Source organism: Paroedura picta, chromosome 9 (assembly GCF_049243985.1).
Source record: "Paroedura picta isolate Pp20150507F chromosome 9, Ppicta_v3.0, whole genome shotgun sequence".
NCBI classification, from domain to species: Eukaryota; Metazoa; Chordata; class Lepidosauria; order Squamata; family Gekkonidae; genus Paroedura; species Paroedura picta.
In genome coordinates this window covers 47,126,647-47,146,616 of record NC_135377.1, presented here as the reverse complement: position 1 = coordinate 47,146,616, position 19,970 = coordinate 47,126,647, and the positions used below count along the sequence as shown (strand labels likewise).

Genomic DNA, 19,970 nt, shown 5'->3' with positions numbered 1-19,970 from the left:
AGACATTAGATCTCTAAATCCCAGAGCCTTAAGGCAACATTGGGAAGGCTTCGGTGCCCTGTTGTTGGCCATTGTGTGAGACTGGATTTGGGACTAGATGAACCCCTGGTCTGATGTAGCAGGGCTATTCATACGTTGGAGGAAGGGCATAGTAGGACAGGTCTAAACTTGTTTGGTGGCCTTAATTGTTAAGAATCTACTTAGCTTTAAGGTGTTCTTGTACATCACTCGAGAATGCGGCATGGTAGAGTAGGATGGGATGCGTATCCTGAATATTCAAGTTCTCAAATTGAAGTTAGATCTTGGGAGGAAGGCATGAACTTGGATGAACATTTTATGACAAATTGTACTGGAACTTGCAGTAGTTACACCTTTACAAGGAAAACATCTTTTTAAAAGTTCAAGTATCCTGGAGAACAAGTGCTGCTGTTTACAGTTCATTGCATGCTGATGTTTTTCCACAATCAGAATACAGAATACTAGGAACCGATCATTATTCAATTGAAAAGTGAATATCAGTATTTAGTAACAGCGTTTCAGTTCAGAGAAGCAGTACCCAAATACCATCTTGGACCACACATAAATAGATGAGATGATGTGGGACTGGTTATAGTTCATGTTTTTTTCCCCTCAGGGAAGTGATAGAAAAGAAGCCAGAGAAGTTCAAAATTGAGTGTTTAAATGATATCAAGAACTTGTTTGGTCCGTGTGAACAACCTTTCTATGCTGCTTTTGGAAACAGACCTAATGTAAGTTTGCTATCATTCTAACAATGTCAAAATATTTGTTTTCACATTCCAACGGGTGGGCATAGAATTAGTTTTTGTAATTTAGTAATGGCTTAACAAAAAAGTATAAATTACTTATTGCTCTTCAGACCTAACCTTGTCAGCATACCCATAACTTCTCTTGTATGTTCATTTCATCCAACTTCGTAGTAGTTAAATCACTTATTCTACAACAGGGATAGTCAAACTGCAGCCCTCCAGATGTCTATGGACTATAATTCCCATGAGACCCTGTCAGCATTCGCTGGCAGGGACTCGTGGGAATTATAGTCCATGGACATCTGGAGGGCCACAGTTTTGACTACCCCTGTTCTACAACATGACTACCCCAAAGGAAATGGTTTTGACCAAGAATGTGAAGCTACTGCTGTCTCTCTCACCCCCCCCCCACCTTGAGCACCTGATCCAAAAGACTGATGTTTCTTAACAACAAACTTCTCTCCTTTACTTTTGCAATGTTCATCTTTTTAAAGGTCTTGTAACTAGGCTTGGGAACTTGAAACCCCAATGGCACATTAAGCTTGATTTCCATTCCATTTCACCTCAAACTTCCTTAGATTTCTGTCAACTTGGACCTACTCTGCTGTTAGATGTTCTTCAGTAGATGCTGGGGAATTAAAAAAAATATTTACATGCTTGTGAACATAGAACCTGTCTATTTATTTGTCAGATTTATACATGTATCTCTGAGTGTACTTACATGAGTTTTGTAATATGGCATTAGTTAAGTTATAAGATTGTCAGTGCAGCCTTGAAAATTAACTGCACGATATTCTGTTTTTCTTGTAATCTATAGGATGTATATGCCTACATGCAAGTGGGAGTTCCTGACTGTCGAATATTCACAGTCAACCCAAAGGGTGAACTAATCCAAGAACAAACAAAGGGAAACAAGTCTTCGTAAGTATAGGATTTTAAAAAACAATCAGAAAATACTTGCATCACTTAATTGATTGAGCAGAAATGCAATTTCAGGAAAGTACATTGTCTACTTGTTGGCCTCATCTATTTAAAATTTAAATTATTACATTGATTAAACCAAAAAGCTGGGTGCATGAACTGTGTTCTTGGTTTATGATCCTATATAATCACACAGACTTTGGAGTAATGGAGCTTTCAGTTGAGCTCTCTTTTGAGCAATAAGAAGTCACAGGACTGGGTCTTAAGGCTGTGAGGCACTTATTGTAGCATGGCATCAAAACTATGAATACCAATTTCTCTTATTTATTCTTGAATGCAGGTATTACAGACTCAGTGAACTTGTAGAACATGTGTTTCCACTTCTTAATAAGGAACAGAATTCTGCCTTTGTGTGTCCAGAATTCAGCTCCTTCTGCTTTTGGAGAGAACCACTTCCAGAGGTGAATGTAGAAGACTTAGTTTGAACAGCATTGCTCACAAACCACCTCTTTCTAGGGAAAGGTCACCTTATCCTTTGGTACCATATGTCTTATTAAATACAGAAAATGTCATAGGTTTGGTACAAGCCAGTATAATGCAAGCCTAATCTCTTCATTCTGCAGGTATCCTTGTTAAATAAGGTATTGGAATGCTAACTGTTCTTTTAAATACCAGACAACCGAGAGATTAGAAAACAATAAAAAGGTGGGACTTTAGGGGCAGCTTTACAGTTTAATATATACAAACCATACTGGATGCATGTGGTGATTTGTGCACTAGTTGATATAGACACTATTAGGCCCAGTATAGGAATCATATCTAGTACTCAGTTACTTAGGCTGCTTCAGATGTTGTATCAGATTCTCATGGTTAAAATTCCTTCATGTCTTAAGAATTTACTAACTTGATAGTCATTTTGCTGCATCAGAGAGTTGTGATGAAAAGTGGAGATGGTACTGTATTAGCACATACTCATAATTTCTTTGCCCACAGTGATTGGGCTTTCAAATATGCCTTTTGTTACTTGTGAAATATGCCATTTTATATATATATTATATATATATAAAGCTTATTTAGCTGCTATATGAAATTCGAAATCCATAGCAAGGTAAAAAAAAAAGTCTTTGAGGCCACAGTTGATACACTGCATAGGTCAGGAAGCAAAATATCTGGAAAACATTCAGGGATAAAACTCTTGTAAAAAAAAAAAAAAGCAATGTATATAATCAGTCTTTAAAACTGGGACTACTGTTAAGCCTTTCCAGAACTCTGTGTATCGGGGTTCTTCAGAAGAAGTGGCATGGGCCCCAAGTAGGAAATGATCAGTTCTGATCAGCTGCTTTATGTATTGGTAGCATAGTCTGTGCAAGAGCAACTGAAATCCTGATTTAATCTATCTTACATTCCTTCAGTTTTGCAGACAGATGTTAATTGATAGTTGCCTGTAAGCAGGACAGCAATTTGGCAAGTTATAGCCCCTCCCCCTGCCAGGCTGTTGCAGTACATCCCAAGAAGCCAATACTAGCCAGAATTTTTTTTTAAATCAGTAACTTGAACTTAGCTAGGTCTAGATGGCGCAGAGGTGAAATTCTAGCACCACTTGGCTATGACTGGTGCTTTTCCTGATCACCCAGAAGGTCCATATAAATATATGAAAACTGCATCTTTTGCCATGTATGAACTAGATTTAACTTGCAGCTCCAATAATTCCTGAAATTGTTTAACAGCGCCGAAGGGCTACGTGCAGCTCTTGTTATTCTTAGTGGAAACATTACCAAGCTCCTTAGGATCTCTTACAAAGCTAGCAGAGAACTGTGGCTTCAGTGAACTTGTTCAGAAAATGCACCCAAGAACTAGGATCACTAGATGTGAGCAAAGCATATTCTAGGCATTGAAATTCTTAACAATGGTCAGGCTGTGTAGTTTATTATGGCAACTATAATCTTCCCTCCCCAACCTGGTAAAATTAATTTGACAAAATGCATTTTTCCAGTCCAAGGGAATTGCAAATTGTACAGTACCATTGAAACAAAAGTATACTGTACTAGATGACATTCATTTCAATAGCTGGAATTTGTTCATTTAAAAAGTGATCAGAGTGGAGAGATCCACGTTTTTGACCATAATCATTTCCACAACGCTTCTGGAATTAAAATTATTTTATGCTTATAGACTGGGAAGATTTTGTTTGTATGTTTAATGCTGAAGAGTGCTCGAGTCATCTTGATCCAAACGTCACTTTAATTTGAAATAGATATGCACTTCTTAAAAATAATGTTATTTACAATGTTGAAATCTGGATTTGAATAACGTTATGGAGATCTAAGTTTGGATTTTACCTCAGTGACTCTAGAGCTTTCCAGTGGTAGACTGTGCCCCCAGTATTCACAAAATTTTGCTTAGAACTCCTCCTTAATGTTTCTTTGTTGTAGGGGAAATAGACAATTCCAGATTGGTATTGTGAAACAAAGCGTCTACTATGTCTATTTCAGATCTGCACAAGTTAGCTAATTCTTTCCATGAAAGAGCTGGACATTTATGTTAGGGAGCGGGGTGGGGTGGGGGGAGCAGCCATTTTAAGGCTGTTTTTTAAATGCATTTCCTTTTACTTTGGAAACATATTGAGCAGCTTGTGCTGCAAAACTTACAACTTGAAATTGTCATGAAATTGTATGACAGTTTGCAAGTAAGGGGCTGGGAAATCATAGCCTAAATCCTTGCAGCATTTGTATAGGAATAAACAAGGTAAACGCTGCCCATTATGCAAGAAAGCAATCAGTTATTTGTATTATTAGTATATAAGGGTATGGATTTCTTATTTCTTTGATGTGTTCAAAACTAGTATTAAGGAGGAACCAATCAATTTTTAAGTACATCAGTATTTTTCTTAATACTCAAGGGCAGATGTGATGCTTTAAAATATTACTCTTTAATATAAATAAAATTAATGTTTTAAGAATTCTGCCCTCCGACATGATACTTCAACTGGGGAATTCTAAATTGATTCAATTTATGTAAGTATGAACATGGAATGTAAGTTGGAGATCGAAGTAAAAAAATGCCCACAGTAAAAGAGTTCCTGAAGGCAATTAATGCAAAATAATTTAAGAGGAAAAATATACTAGAATCAATAACTTAAGGGCTTGCCTTTTGGTCAAGCAAATTGCTTTTGTTAATCAGCAAAACCTAAGTCTTTTTTATTCTGACAAATCTGCATTTTGGTTGGTTTTAAATGGACAGAACTCTTCAGTATATTCTATTTAATTACTGACACTTGTGTTATGAATATTTTTGCTTTGATCTACTTTTGCTCAATTATTAATTGGTGAACATTCCAGTACAGTGTTTTTTGTAAAAACTGATCTGTTAGGAAAATAAGTCATTTATGTGTTTAATTAAATCAACAATAAAACCTTACCTAAGAATGTTACTGCTTGTGGTCTTGTAATTTCTGTTTACAGAGCTCAAAATTAGACTTCGGTGGACACTCCTGCACCCTAATAAAATAGAACTAGTCTTGCATGGGATGCAAGGAGGACTAGTCTTGATTTATCTGAAATATATGCATTCTAGCTGATGGGAGAACTACAATCTCCAAGAATCTTTGTGTTGAATCACCAAGGCAAGTGATATAGGGGAGGTAACTATCTGTACCAGGTTTTGAACCAACATTATGACTAATACTCTGTGAAAACAGCAAATAGGTAAGAAGGTAGTTGTTGGGGGCTTAAATCAGTGCAGTCAAGCTGATTTTTTCTTATGAAGTAGCTCTATGAAATGAAAACAGTTTGTAATAGGGAAAAGATAAGACATCAAGAAGAGTGATCACAGAGACACTAATGGAATAAAACATCCATAACAGAACTGGATCAATTCTTAATGTTGAACTAGTGACAGATATTTGACACCACAGTTAAATAATTAAAAGTGGATATGGACACACTTATGATATATCTATGAATCTGGGTCCGTGGGCAGAAAAATGTAGAAGAAAAGATAATGTCTGCACACTGATAAGCCATGTTTTGCTTAAATCAGAACTGCATAAGGGACTAGAATAAATCAAAGGTTTACAGACTGTTGAACACATGCTGGTTTGTCATAATGAAATTAGTGGAATAGTTACAATCAAACTGCACATGCTTCACAACAAGAAATTAAGCATGGGTTTGGATCACATCTTTTTGGAAACACCTGAAGATAAATTAGATCTGACATGATATATCTGCTACAAAGCCATAGCCAGTGAGGCTCCTGGGACGGTGCATTTTCAGACATGCCATGATACCCTTTGTGTATTACACAACAAAAGTCTTGAAGGTAGAAAAGGAAATAAAATGGCTTACCATTTTATTGCTGCTGCTTTCCAGATCACTACCCTATCTCTCACGTATCTTATTCATGAGGAACAGAAGGGTATAGAAACACTCCACTGAAAGTTGAATACATTTCATCAGAGTCTGTATAGGCCAGCTTTCCCCCAGTAACAACTATGCTTACTTCGGCTCTAGCTTTGAGGTGAAGAACAAGATTGAAAGTCCCAGTTCCACCACAAGTTCGTTTTCCTGGTGACTGCTTGTGATATTCAAGCTGCTCTCTCGTATAACCAGCTGTATGGAGCTGAGCGACACTTGTGTTGGAAACAGACAGCACAGCTTCAACATATTCATCTCTTTCAGGAGTTAGGACAGCAGTGATAAGATAACGGCCTTCATATGGAGCTGTGAAAACCCCTGCAAAAAGGCAAGTTATATAGAATTAACACCATTACCATTTCCACTCTCACCACATTTATACAAATGGAGTAACAGAAGGAAGAAAGGTCCCTTAATTGGAATTGTTCGTGTGAAGTGTCCTTTCCTCATGTATGAAATTTTCTGATTTTAAGCTATATTTGGGGTCCACCAAGATAGCCTGAACAAGTTGAAACAGAGCAGTATTCAGTGAATAGAGCAGTTCAACGCATGCCACAACAAACATACTGCTAGGCCTTGTATGCAATGGGTGTTAACATGCAAATATGTAAAACTGGTAGTAAAGCTCCTTGTGCACTGAATGCACAATGGGCATCAGCTATTGGTTTGGTGGTGTGTGAAAGACAATGGGCTCTAGAAGAAGAGTTGGTTCTTCTATGCCGCTTTTCATTACCAGAAGGAGTATCAAAGCAGTTTACAATCCCCTTCCCTTTCCCCACAACAGACACCCTGTGAGGTAGATGAGGCTGAGAGAGCCCTGATATTACTTCTTGGTCAAAACAGCTTTATCAATGCTGTGGTGAACCCAAGGTCACCCAGCTGGATGCATGTGGGGGATTGGGGAATCAAACCTGGCTTGCCAGTTTAGAAATCCATGCTCCTAGCCACTATACCAAGTTGGCTCTCAGGTAGTGGTTGGTATGAATGGCTTACCAAAACCCACTGCCCAGGTGGGACACAGCTATGACACCCTGCCCAGGAGAAAATAGCTGCTCCAGAGGAGAAACTCCAAGGCACTGTGCCCTTTTGAGTCCCCAACTCCAAATCCCAAGGAATATTTCCAACCCTGGGGTTGGCAACTTCCAGGTAGTGGCTGAATATTTCCCAGAATTACTGCATATCTTCAGACTATAAAGATCTGTTCTCCAGGTAAAAATGGCTGCTCTGGGGGGGGGGGGTATCTGCAAACGCCCATCTAGGTCAGGGCATTCTACTCTTAATGGCAGGTACTCTCCAAATTTCCAGGCAGAGCTGAGCTAGTCCCATTACTAAAAGCCTTTTAATTGGACAGAGACTGAACCCAAGACCCTCCTAGTTTTTTTCCCAGATAGGCAGCCTCCTCCTGCACCCCCACTCATGGCTCTGGATCGACTCCTCAGAGGTGGTGGCTGAAGTGGAGGTGCGGCATAGGGACTTAGCACTTTCACTCCATTACTGATCTGAGCCACCAACTACCCAAGATGTCAGATATGGATAGGAGCATGGGCCAAGATTTGTTCCACCTCTGGAAAGGCCAGGCACAGAAGCCTGGACCTATATTCACAGCCATTCTGGTGGGAAATAAGTGCAGCTGAGGGAGATGGGTTGGGCTTTGCTAAGGAAGGAGGGGGATTAAGGGTGCCTCCTCCCACCCCCCATAGATGGCTCAAGCACCAAATGCCAGCCACCCTGGCAGCTGGTACATGGCCTCAGGTACTGGCTGCGCCATGAAGAAGTGTGGGAGGGAGAATGGCATACTGTGACCCCTGAAGACTCACTTCTGAAAGCTGGAGGCAATTGGCCCTGAGTGGGATATATTCAACCAATAGGAAAAGGGCAGTCTGGTATTGTCAGCAGTTGCTGGGCAGATCCCTCGGACTGCCTTTTTCCTTTATGGAAAGATGTACAGACCTACTGAACAGGAAAAAATATGCACGCGGGATAAACAAAGAAGCTGAAATGTGGGATGCTTTACCCCTGTCATCTGCAAACATCAGCTGGTGCTATGTTCTGACTGAATTACCTCTTACTACTACTAACTACAGGGCAACTGCCCAGACAGAAGCAAGCATGTAGACAACAGTGACCCAGTAGACATATACATGGACTTTCAAAAGGCTTTTGACAACGTACCTCACCAAAGACCTCTGAGGAAATTTAGCAGTCATGGGATAAGAGCAGGCTTTCTCAACCAGGGATTCATGAAACCCTGGGGTTTCATGACAGCCATGGAAGGGTTTCCCAAATGAGTGGAAATTAATTCAGTTTTTTAGATATTAAAAAAAAGTTACACATTTATTGGGTGATAGGAGCATATATGGTGATATCGACCTGCCTCCCCCTTCCAAAATGGCCAATGATGGGCCTGGAGGGGGTGGGAAGGGGAGGGGCCCCGGGTGGGCATGTACACAGCTACACTTCCCAACTATGTTCTGCATGATCATGCCACTTCTGGGGTTTATCAAAGGCTGAAGAATGTTTCATAGGTTTCTCAATGATAAAAAAAGTTGAGGGAGGCTGGATAAGAGGACGGGTTCTTTTATGGATTAAAAACTCGTTAAGAGCAAAGAGCGAGAACCAATGGAGGGAAGAAAGCAGAAGGGTCCTACAAAGAACAGCACTGAGTTCAATATATTTGAGGAAATGAGTTTGTGTTTTAATATTCTCTGCATGCATCTCTTTCCACCAATACAAGTGGCAGTTTTCCATCAGCTTGTGCTGTCCTTGCCAAGTTGCTAAAAGCTAAGCTAGAATACAGTCAAGTAAGGTCAGCACAAACTGATGTCACTGAAAACAATCACTGCAATGTACTGAAGAGCCCCATGACTTCTATCCCTTATGCAACTTTTTCCTACCTGTCGTAGGGTTATAATTGTTGCCATCATTTACAAGCACTTTATTAAAGTACACTACTCCCATTTCATTATGGGAAGGCTTCTGGGTGAGACCAGCAGAGAATGATAGCAGTGAAGTACAAGCTGCTCCTGGAATACAAAAATAATCACAAAAAGATTAGAGATGCTTTATCTGGTATTTAGAAAATAATTTTTCAGTTCCTAAAACTGGTGTTTTTGCAAAGAACACATATTTCCAAGTAGTCTTTTTACTGGGTGAGTCAGCCAGGCATTATCCTTGTTTCCCCAATGCCTATAGTCAGAATGCAGAAAATATTTCCTAATCTAATTGTGAAACACAAAGCCTTTCCTATACAAAGAAAAAAATTACCCCACTTATAATACAGGTACAGCTCCTGCTAAAAACACTAAAAATATGAATGAATCATCAGTAAAAATTCCAACACTAAATACCCCATAACAAAATACCCCAAATAAATAATTATAGCTTAATATGAGGGGCAGATGAAAGGTTGGTTGATTCATGGGTATGAAGGAGAAAAGGAAGCAAGGAAAGGTGACATTAACAGGGTTGCCAGGAGGAGGGACAGAGGAAATAGTGTGGGGAGGGGGGAATACAGGGCAAAAGTAAGGTTCCACTTCACATCCTTGTGAATGCCCCACTGTGCAACAGGGCCTGGCCCAGCCCAGTGGCCAGATCTGCACAGTTTTTCCAGGGGAGAGGCTGCCAGAATGAAGGAATGCTGAAAATGGGAGAACAGATAAAGGTCAGTTGACTGGTGGGTTGGGAAGGACAGAAGGAAACAAAAAAGAAAAAAAGTCCTTGCAGGTTCCCCATTTATAAGTCTCTACATATATAAATACACAACCATTAACTGCACATGGTGGTGGGATAAGCTTTCATTTGTTACTTCAGTCTGAAAAAATGCAACGTAATATTTAATTAGGTAATCATGATTCTCATTAATTGAAACCTGAATGTGACTTCAGAGCACTAAGTTGTAATGTCTTAATTACTGAGCCCATGCAACATCCTAATATGAACAAGCTGGACTGACCTGGGACTTTAGCAGCAGTGTGTGCTTTCTGCATATTTTACACCAGCAGTCACTTGCTCAGATAGAGGTCTGGAGTATGTCAGCAATCAACTGCTTTATGATGAGAGCAGAATAGTTTCTAACTGAATCAACGTCTCAGTCTCTCTGGGTTGGCTGATTGAAGTCTCTCCATGTTTAGCCCTGAGATACTAAATGAACTAGATGCAGATCTTTGTATTTGTGTACATGGCATTATGCAAAATCTATGCAGTTCAGATGCTGCTGGGGCTTCTGGGTAGGAAGCCTGTGTAACACAGTACATGCTGCTTTTCTATCCATTGTACTGATTTATCTCCAATTTCAGAATGAGACTAGGATTCACATCTTAACTGGAAGAAGAATATTGAATTATTTAATTTTAAGATGTAAAATGAAGCACTTTTAAAATATATATCCTTGCTTTTCTCTGGTCTGCTTTAAAATAATTAACTGGACAATTTCATATTTATGTGACCCTACTGGAAGATTTTTATTTTGGGGATAATATCTATTGGAAAAAGGATTCATGGCATTAACTGCCTCATTAAAGACTAGAAAGCAGGTTTCAGGCAGCATTGCTGAGAAATTCTGAGGAATAATTCAATTACCTTGTATAGCTATAGTTGGACGTCGTGGTGATTTTGGATATCCTGCAATCAAAATCAGTAAGTGAAAAAGTTGAAACATTCACACATCGACAGTACCTTTCATCCCTTGTCAAATGTGGTTAATTCCAGCGCTACACTGCATTCCTCAAATGAGTGTTGCTTTTGAAGTGAGTGGCCTCGGTCCAGACTAAGATGATGGGTTACTGCTATCTAAATGGGTTTATAGAGCCACTTCTCCAGGGGGCATGCTATGTTTGAAATTTTCCCATGTCCTCACCCAGAAGAAGAAATGGAACAGGAAACATTGTTTCTGTAGACCAGGAATTCCACAGCTATGATCTACAACTACATTCACACCTGTGCTAAAGAATCACCCCCCCCACACACACACACACACACACCTCCCAAAGAGGATTTTTTTTTCAACAGTAAAAGTCTATGAACCTGATGTCTGGGAGCAGGAGGAGTTATAAAGACTGGCCTGCCCAGGGCCCAATATTCCTCTTAAGAGACCAGATAATACTTGACATCATAATCCCATTTAATTAAGGCTATATTAAACCCATCCCATTCTTTTGTGTTGCTGTAATGCAGTGTGATCCCCTCTAAACTACAGTACACTGGTAATGGTGATTTTGGCAGATATCTGCTAGAGCCTCTCTTGCTTTAGAAACAATGTGGTAATAGTCAGCAACACAAGCTCCACTTGCATCGAGTTTGTGCTCAGTGCCCCTCCTCACATGTCACTGCAGTAATTACTATCTCAGTGTAGAAAGGATATACACTTTTAGTTCACAAGTCAGCTTTAGCTTCCTGACTTACAATTTCAGACAAAGGCTAACGTGACCCATCTGAATCTATGCTGGCACATTTATTTCCTCACAGAACAAGGGACCTCTGGATTCTGACTGATGATAGAGATATGCTGATATTGGTAATATTATAAAGATCATTCAGGGGAAAAAGTTTTATTTGCTCACCAGGTGCTCCGGCATAGCCTTCAGAAACAGGCACATTATTTTGTCCATCCTGACCATCTATATTTTTTGACCGTGCTCTTCCTGTCTTTAAAAGGGTGCCAGGAGGGCCAGCCTGCCCAGTTTCCATCAACATCCCAGATGAACCAGGTAAGAGAGATAAACCAGGTGATGTGCCCGGCAACGAAGGCCGTAGAGGAGTTCTGGGATCTGCCGGCTGAAGAGGGATTCCTTGTAACGGTGGCTGTATTATTTCCGGATGAGTTGGCTGCAAAGGGATATTTGGGTGGGGTGGTGGCACAGGGTCTCCTGGACGTGGCTGTAGTGGTACCCTTGGTTTTGACGGTGCTGGCAGTACTCCTGGCTGTAATGGCTGCAGTGGTATTCTTGGATCTGATGGTGTCAGGAGAACATTTTCTTGGGATTTCCTTGGTGGAAGTCTTGATGGCTTTTCTGTTTGTAGAAAGGAAACTCTCAGTTCTCAACACATGTCAGTTTGAGTTGAAAAACATAGCAAGTAATTAAAACACATTACATTTAAAAATTTATACCTTATTTTTTTAATATTTAAAGTAGTATATAAAATGTTAAAAACTGTTCCAGAAATGTAGAGTAGCCACTGAAACGATGTAGAAGTCTCTACCGATCTTGCATAGTTTTGTACTTCTTTCCTTTTTGGCATTCAGCTTGAATTCTATGCTTCTCACTAATGAGTATGTTCACACATTTATTTTGTGATAAGCAATAAGCCTGTAAATACATTCCAGGCTGTTAGACAAAAAGACTGTGAGCTCCCATAGCTGCTTACAAGACCAAACATAGTGAGAACTTGGTATCTGTCTTTTCAGTGAGGAAGCCCAGCACCAGCATGTGAGAATGAACTTGCTGGATCACAGCCAAAGAATATATAAGGAGTGCTCAGTGGTGAAGTTATGAGACCCGTACAGTACAGTTGGCAGGTAAACATTTTCACCAGATACAATAGGGTAGGGTAGGGTATAGACTAACAATTGCAGCATATGATGAGGAAACCGACCCACTAACTAATTAAAGCAGTTATCTACATGGAGGGGTGTCTTGTCTAAAACTGCGGACATTACAGAAGTGATAATGAAGAGGCAGAATGCAATGTAGCACTTCAGATTGTAGGACTGAATCCATTTTTAATCTCCCTATTGGAAAAAGAATTATTTGTGGAAAGTATAGTAGGGAAGAAGCTGGGATTAAGCCTTCTTCCATCCAGAGTATTAGGGTTTTATCTTGTTTGGGGCAGAGTTTTTATATGCGAAACTTCAAAAATGCCATCCCTTCCTTGCAGTCTGAAGTCCACATTCTTCCAACTCGTCCATGGACCAACCCAGTGGTGCAATATGGGAAAAGGCAACCCTTGCCTTTATTGTCTGACTGGACTACAGAGAGAATGAGAAGGCATAGGATGGTGCAGGGCCTCTGTTAAAAAAATGTCCAAAATGACAACGAACAAGAAGTACAATAATTGTTACTAGGGTTGTGGATGCTCCTGCCACACAACTCCCAGCATATAATTTACCTGGGCGCTCTCTCGCCCCATTCAGCTTTCGCTGTTCCTAAAGCTAGTGTGAAGTTTCAGCCTCAGTCTAACTGGCCTCTCACAGCTTTCATGCCTGAAACAGATTGTCTGCTAACATGGCACATGGCCCCCTTTTTCTCTCATGGCCAGAATACTTGTGCATTCCAAGACAATATGCAGTTCTGCTAGCAAGCGTCACCTACTTTCTTAGATCTTACAATATAGATTAAATGACACTCACTACAAAGTGGAATACTGCTAGACTATTTCAGTCATGAATGAACAGTGGGGTGGTTATTCCATATCATCAACCAGGCTGCAAAAATGTAAAAAGATGAGATTTATGCTATTCTGAATACAAAAGTGATATAGTGTCCAATAATTTGTCCTGGAGCCCAAGCAATTAGTTTAGATGTGCATTAAGCAAAGCAAGATCTGTAACCACCCCTTTACCCACCAATAATTAAGTAACTGAAATTTAAAAGAAATGTTCAAGGGCTTACTAGGGTATTGCTTGCACTCAGATGAAGATATTCAAGAGTACGTATTTAACTTGTTCTGAAGACCACACACATTTATAAAGAATGTCCTTTTGATCCAGTTTTAATGTTTGTGCCACTGAAGAAAAAAAGGGATGATCATACTCATATTGAACTCTGATATAGGTACTTATAAGAACCAACTCTTCTTCTTCTTCTTCTTCTATATTAAACATATGTTCCTTGTAGCGTTTACTAATTGCACTTTGCACAGAAATCAGAGAAATATATGGAAATTACAACTTAAGAACAGAGCTTCCTTGGATTTCATCCTGAAGAGCAGTGCTTTCAACATGTATGTATCACTCACAGTACATGTAAGATTATCTACGTCTAAGAACAAAATATCGAGTTTTGCCTTCCTTGGCAGAGTGGTGCCTTCTTGGAGAATAAGGGGAAGCTGCGTCATAAATTGACTGTACCTTGACAGCACTTTCCACCAGCAAGGGAAAGGCTACAGGAAGAGATCAGTGGGCCAGCAAGCTGAATAGGCTGAATGACAGAGTTATGAACTACTTTTGTATAAGAACTGGAAGGTCCTAGGAGCTTTTATGTTTATACTTTTTATACTTTACTCCTTTTAACCACTTTCTTCAACACTGGACAAATAACATCTATAATATCGCTATTTTTATGCCATTAATCTATATCAATATATCTCCATCTTTTTTGAAACTCATATTTTAGGGAAAGATAAAAGATATAAAAGGAGTCAGGGTCTTCGTTATTAGTCTACATAAAAGTGCAAGGAACAATGAGCCACCTTGGTGCAGTCTGCAACATTTCATGTAGGTCATCAAACAGGTGGAAGATACACAGGAACAAACTTCTCTTTCAAATGGACTGCAAACGTTACAGGAAACTCTAGAAGGACTATATAATAATAGGGGAGCCACCACCTGGGTAAGCCATGTGTTAATAATCCAGACAGCAAGGAGAAAAATGCATCTCCTGCTGACTGAATAAACTGCAGAAGTATATACACAGCAGTCTTCTAGCTGGATATTAGAAAGCTTGTAAAGCAGAAATATCCTACAAAGCAGCTGGAAAGACAGATAGCACTTAGATCATTCCTGCACTTGAAAACAGAATATCCCCAGGAGATATGGTCTTTAATCAGCAGTGTTTGTATTGCTTCACTTATTGTTGCCAACTGAAAATGACCACATGACAGCAGGCTACATGCCAAATTCGGTGTTTGTTGCTCTAATCTCAGTCTTCTCACTGAGTCTACCTCCAGATTTAAAATTCCTGTTACTGCCACAGGTCTCCACTAATGCCAAGTACCAAGAAAAGAAATACTGCCTTCATACAGCCTACTTAACCTTAGTGCAGGGGAAGGCATGCTGTAGCTCCTGCCCATTAAAAAACTGGAGAGTGTGGCTAAATCTACACTTGGCTTTTTACCCCTGGTGACTCCAAATTTTAAAAAAGTCATCTACACATTACTCAATTTCCATTTTGATATTTAGTGATTTAAATTTTCCCTCTGCAATGTCTATGACTGATCCATGGTGAAACTACCTTCCCCCTGCAATATCCAGGAGCGGATATAACTTGCTACATTTGAGTTTCCCAAACTCAGTATTAAGTGTAGAGGTTCTACATTTTGCTGGATTAACTCCCTCCCCCTCCCCCATACCTCCATCACTGACCTAGCGAAGCAGTCTGCCACTGATTGGTCAGGGCGTCAGTTCCTGGTTGCCATTCCATCACAAGACTTATTTTTGCCCTCATTTCTAAAGTGACTGTGCTCCAAGCCCACACTTCTATGTACTGAGATTTGCCTTTCAGATTTTGTCTCCCCCCACCTTGTTCTCCCCCTCCTTGCTCATTTGGGAAAAGAAAAATAAACAAGCAACATTGTGCTCCATTCCCCCTCACTGCTTGCTTTGGCTGTAGAGTCAGGAGACAAACGGGAGGAAATAAACCCCTCTCTAGCCTTGTGCTCTTTCAATGCCAGCTGAAGCATTGTGACCCTCCCTCCTCTTAGTTTCCCCAATCAAGCAGGAAGGAGAGAACAGCCACACAATTAAGTGTAGAATGCAATATGCTTCAATTTGGAAAAAAGAAAGGAAGAAGATCCAGGTTCAAATTGATCTAAATGCAGCAGGATTGACCATTGGAAAAAAAGTAAGTGCAGAACCAGCCTGTGTCACTGTATCTACAGCTGCAGAGAGGACTCAGCCTACCATCAATGTCACTGAGTTCTAAGCCCTGCTTCTATAGCTTTGCCTCAGGCCTAGTGAACCCAGGTCCTCTTCATTCCCATCTCTTTTTCTGTTTCCCTTTCCTCTACTCCTTCCCATCTCCTAGTCTCTCTCTTCCCATTTAGCTGTTTATTAAACCCCTGGGCTTCACCATCTCTCAGCCAAGCACCTCTCAGGTGCCTTCTAGCAAGCCAATCCTCTAGTGGTCCCCCTAGCGAAGCCCAAGGAGCACTTAGTACCTTCAGGGCCAAGTTGAGTGGCTCTTATCACCAGCTGATGGCCTTCTTCTACATGGGTGAGGTAGGCACTCAAAACCTCATGCTTATGCTCAGTTTTGTTGATTTGCAGGCAGACTGGCAACAGTATCAGGCAAAAAACTTCTTCCTCAGCTCACAGTTCTGTGTTTCCTCACAGCCTCCAGTAAGGCTTTGGCATGGCTCAGTAACACAATAAGCAGTTATATAAAAATGTGCATCAGCCCATTTCCCTCCAGATTTGTGCCATATCCTATGTCTGTTCCCCTATACCCTCCCCCGACATCCATACATTTAATTTAGGTTTAGAATTGTGGCTAGTGGAATGGGAACTCACTTCAGTTACACCGCAGACTTGTATTTATATGTCCTGAGTTTAAGCTATTATTCTCTGCATGACATAAAGGGAAGCAACTTGTGTTAACTTAAGCGTACATTTCTACTTAACTGCAATTAAGATGTTTGAATGCAGTGGAAGTGAAATTCAAAGGTTCTTGCATGTTTGTTTTCTGTTAGTTTCTTTCAATGTAGCAGCAATCATAACAGTCTCACTGTTTCCACAAGAAGAATAAAACAATGCCAGAGAATAAAACTGACCAAGAGCTGTAGAGTCGCTGATTCTATTTGCATAGAATACAGAAGTGACATGATTTCTGGCAACTGAATTGCTGCTCTTGCAGTTATTAAACTAAAACCTAAATTGTTTTAACAGTTTTAGCATCTTACAGAGAGTGATGCTATCAAATCTAGAGTATGACCCAAATAAAAACTGTCCTAGAAAATAGTCCTATTTTAACAGGCCCATATCAAATGAACTTGCTCAATTGTCCTTTCCCACTTCAGCCAAGGTTCAAGAGATTAAATAGACCTATGGAAGGAATTCTAGATTCAGACTCTCTGAAGTTTCCATACCTGAAACAGAGTAACATCTTAAAGAAATCTACCAGACACCACTCCACCCTGCTCCCAAGACTTTTAACTATAATGACAAGATGGCTTTTTAACCTATATTAATTTTAAAAAACCTAATGGAGAAGGAGAAGAAGAGTTGGCTCTTATATGCCTCTTTTCTTTACCCGAAGGAGGCTCAAAGCGGCTTACAGCCACCTTCCCTTTCCTCTCCCCACAACAGACACCCTGTGAGGCGGGTGAGGCTGAGAGAGCGCTGATATCACTGCTGGGTCAGAACAGTTTTATCAGTGCCATGGCGAGCCCAAGGTCACCCAGCTGGCTGCATGTGGGGGAGCACAGAATTGAACCTGGCTCGCCAGATTAGAAGTCCGCACTCCTAACCACTACACCAAACTGACTCTATTTGACCTATCTGATTTTATTGTTATTATTCAAATGTATTGTTTGATTTTGATAATTCCCACCCTGAGTTTATGAAGAAGGGCAGGCTGTTGTTGTTATTATTATTCCTAATTGCAGAGAAAATGCCAAGATGGCTCAGCAGCTACCTTATTCTTCTCTACCTTATTCGAAAGGCCAATTAATGTATTACTGTAGCATGAGGAAAGTAATTCTATAGATCTGATGCTTCTCTGGTAATGGAGAAATTGTAATAGATGGATAAAGTGGTTCCTTCCATCCATTCCCCTGGGCATTTTCACAACAATCACCATGCTATAATCCTAGCCCTGCAGCATCGTTCACTTTGTCTTATGATTTCTGATTTCACTGTTTTATACTGTAATCCACCTTCAGTCTCAGCAAGAAAACTGGACTATAAAGTGAATGAATAAGCAAACAGAGGTGCTCAATACAGCAGTCTCTTTAACTCCTGGGCTTTGAGATCATGCCCATAATGTGCCTGACCTTCTGTTTATTGCTCTGGCCAAGCAAGCATCCTTTACCTTAAATGGAAATGTTGAGTAAGTAACAACCTAATATGAGTCTGGATTACAGTTTATACAGTCTACGCAAAAATATTCATTAATCTGCCAACATACATTTGGATTGAAATTTTAAATTTCCTTGGCTCTACACTGCCTTAAAGTGAAAGCTGAAGCCAGAGTTGGAGAATTCTTGGCTGCAAACTTAAACATTTAAAAGGGCAATAATGTTAAAATCCTGCATGTTGCAAGTGTTCATTTGATAATTCTTACATGGTTTCACACCACATCCCAACAAAATTATCATTATATAACAAAAGACTATTAGGGCTGGAGTATTCCACATTAAAAGCGGTATCATTTAAGTGATGTCGTATGCTGGCAAACATTTATGTAAATCTATAAATGTAATTAACCTCCAATTTAACAGCTGTCAATTCAAAATGCCAAAACTACACAGGATACATTGAAACAATAAACACTTCAATCTTTCTGATGTTCAATAATGCAAAATAATCTGCTTTATAGTTCAAGTGGCCCCCAAAAGACACAGACACATGAGCACAAGCAGGACAAGATTGTCACACAGAGGTTTTTAAAATGAGATTTCTGCAAATCATCTTATAAACACTGACTATCAACAGATACAAAGATAAATTCTAAGAAACTATATTTCAACCATGATATTTGTACATCATTTAATCCTCAAACTTTTATTTCCTAATGCATGTTTTCCCCTGTATTCTTATTCTTTAGATTTTTATTCCACCACTCCCCAAATAATCGTGGCGGTTTACACGCAGACAAATTAAAACTCCATTAAAATAAATCATAATCCCCAATACCATTAAACCTAAAAACAGTGGCATAATCCCCAATCCTTCCCCAATTTAGTCAAACTATCACAGGTACAGGATCGCAGAGTGGAGTAGCCTCAACCAAAGACCTGGCAGATGATCTCTGTTTTACAGGTTTTACAGGAAATGAGACAGCTGTGTCAGGGTCCTTCGTTCTTCCAGGAGCTCATTCAACCTGGTCAGGGCCAAGTCCAGGCGTGCTTCTCTGGGGCCGGGGACCACACGTAGATTCGCACCAATAGGGCTAAGAACCTTGCAGAGGGCATAAGCAGACAAGTGGTCCCTCAGATAGGTAGAGCCCAAGCTGCAGATGGCCATAAATGTTAATAACAAAAGCTTGAATCTGATCCTGGCCACAACTGGCAACCAATGCAGCTGCTTCAGGACAGGCTGAGTATGGACCTTCCAAGATACATCAGTGAGGACTCTGGCAGCTGTGTTTTGTACCAGCTGTAATTTCTGGGTCAAATACAAGGGTAGGCCTGCATAGAGCGAGTTACAGATCTAATCTGGAGGTGACCGTTGCATGGATCACTGCAGCAAGACAGTCTGAAGGCAGGTAGGGTGCTAGTAGACTTGCCTGGCAAAGATGGTTAAATGTCATGCAGGCTACACCAGTGACCTGGGTCTCCACTGAAAGGAAGATATCCTATGTACATTTCCCCTTGTATCTTCCATTCAGCAAGAATTACTATTCCAACATTGAACCAATCTGCAATCTCGTATGTTTAAATGAAAAGCCACACATGTAGAATGCAGTTATCTTGAGCATACATGGCACCTATCTGCTCACATGAGAAGAGAAGCAGTCCTTCCCTCTCCCCAGGCAAGTACTACCTCAAACATCAAACGGGCCCTAGGGAACCTCCCACCGAGAACCCCACAGACTACACAAGAAAGATTGCACTGATGTACTGAGATGTATTTAAAGGTTTAATGGTTCTGTTGAGATGTTTTAATGTTTATTAATGCTTTAATGTTTAATTATTATTGGTGTTATTATTGTACCTCTGCCCTGAGCCACTTTGGAAGGGCAGTAGTAGGTAGGTAGGTAGGTAGGTACATAAA

The 19,970-nt window shown here is 40.2% G+C and overlaps 2 protein-coding genes across 4 annotated transcripts in view; one reads left to right on the top strand and one right to left on the bottom strand.

The window, feature by feature from the left end:
* Positions 1–5,118, top strand: part of LPIN2 (lipin 2) — a 35,957-nt gene extending 30,839 nt beyond the window's left edge. The window contains exons 18-20 of the mRNA XM_077352672.1: positions 635–749; positions 1,585–1,688; positions 2,029–5,118. Coding sequence (XP_077208787.1) covers positions 635–749; positions 1,585–1,688; positions 2,029–2,173 — 364 coding nt within the window. The 3' untranslated portion in view covers positions 2,174–5,118. The remainder of the gene's footprint in view (positions 1–634; positions 750–1,584; positions 1,689–2,028) is intronic.
* EMILIN2 (elastin microfibril interfacer 2) overlaps positions 1–19,970 on the bottom strand; it is a 53,388-nt gene that overhangs the window by 16,595 nt on the left and 16,823 nt on the right. The window contains exons 5-8 of one of the 3 annotated variants that reach the window (XM_077352670.1): positions 11,662–12,111; positions 10,682–10,723; positions 8,998–9,126; positions 6,035–6,421 (exon numbers count right to left, since the gene is read on the bottom strand). In XM_077352670.1, the coding sequence (XP_077208785.1) occupies positions 6,084–6,421; positions 8,998–9,126; positions 10,682–10,723; positions 11,662–12,111 (959 nt within the window). In that variant the 3' untranslated portion in view covers positions 6,035–6,083. Of the gene's footprint in view, positions 1–3,597; positions 6,422–8,997; positions 9,127–10,681; positions 10,724–11,661; positions 12,112–19,970 lie in introns of those variants that run through there. The other 2 variants (XM_077352671.1, XM_077352669.1) reach the window with 2 other exon arrangements.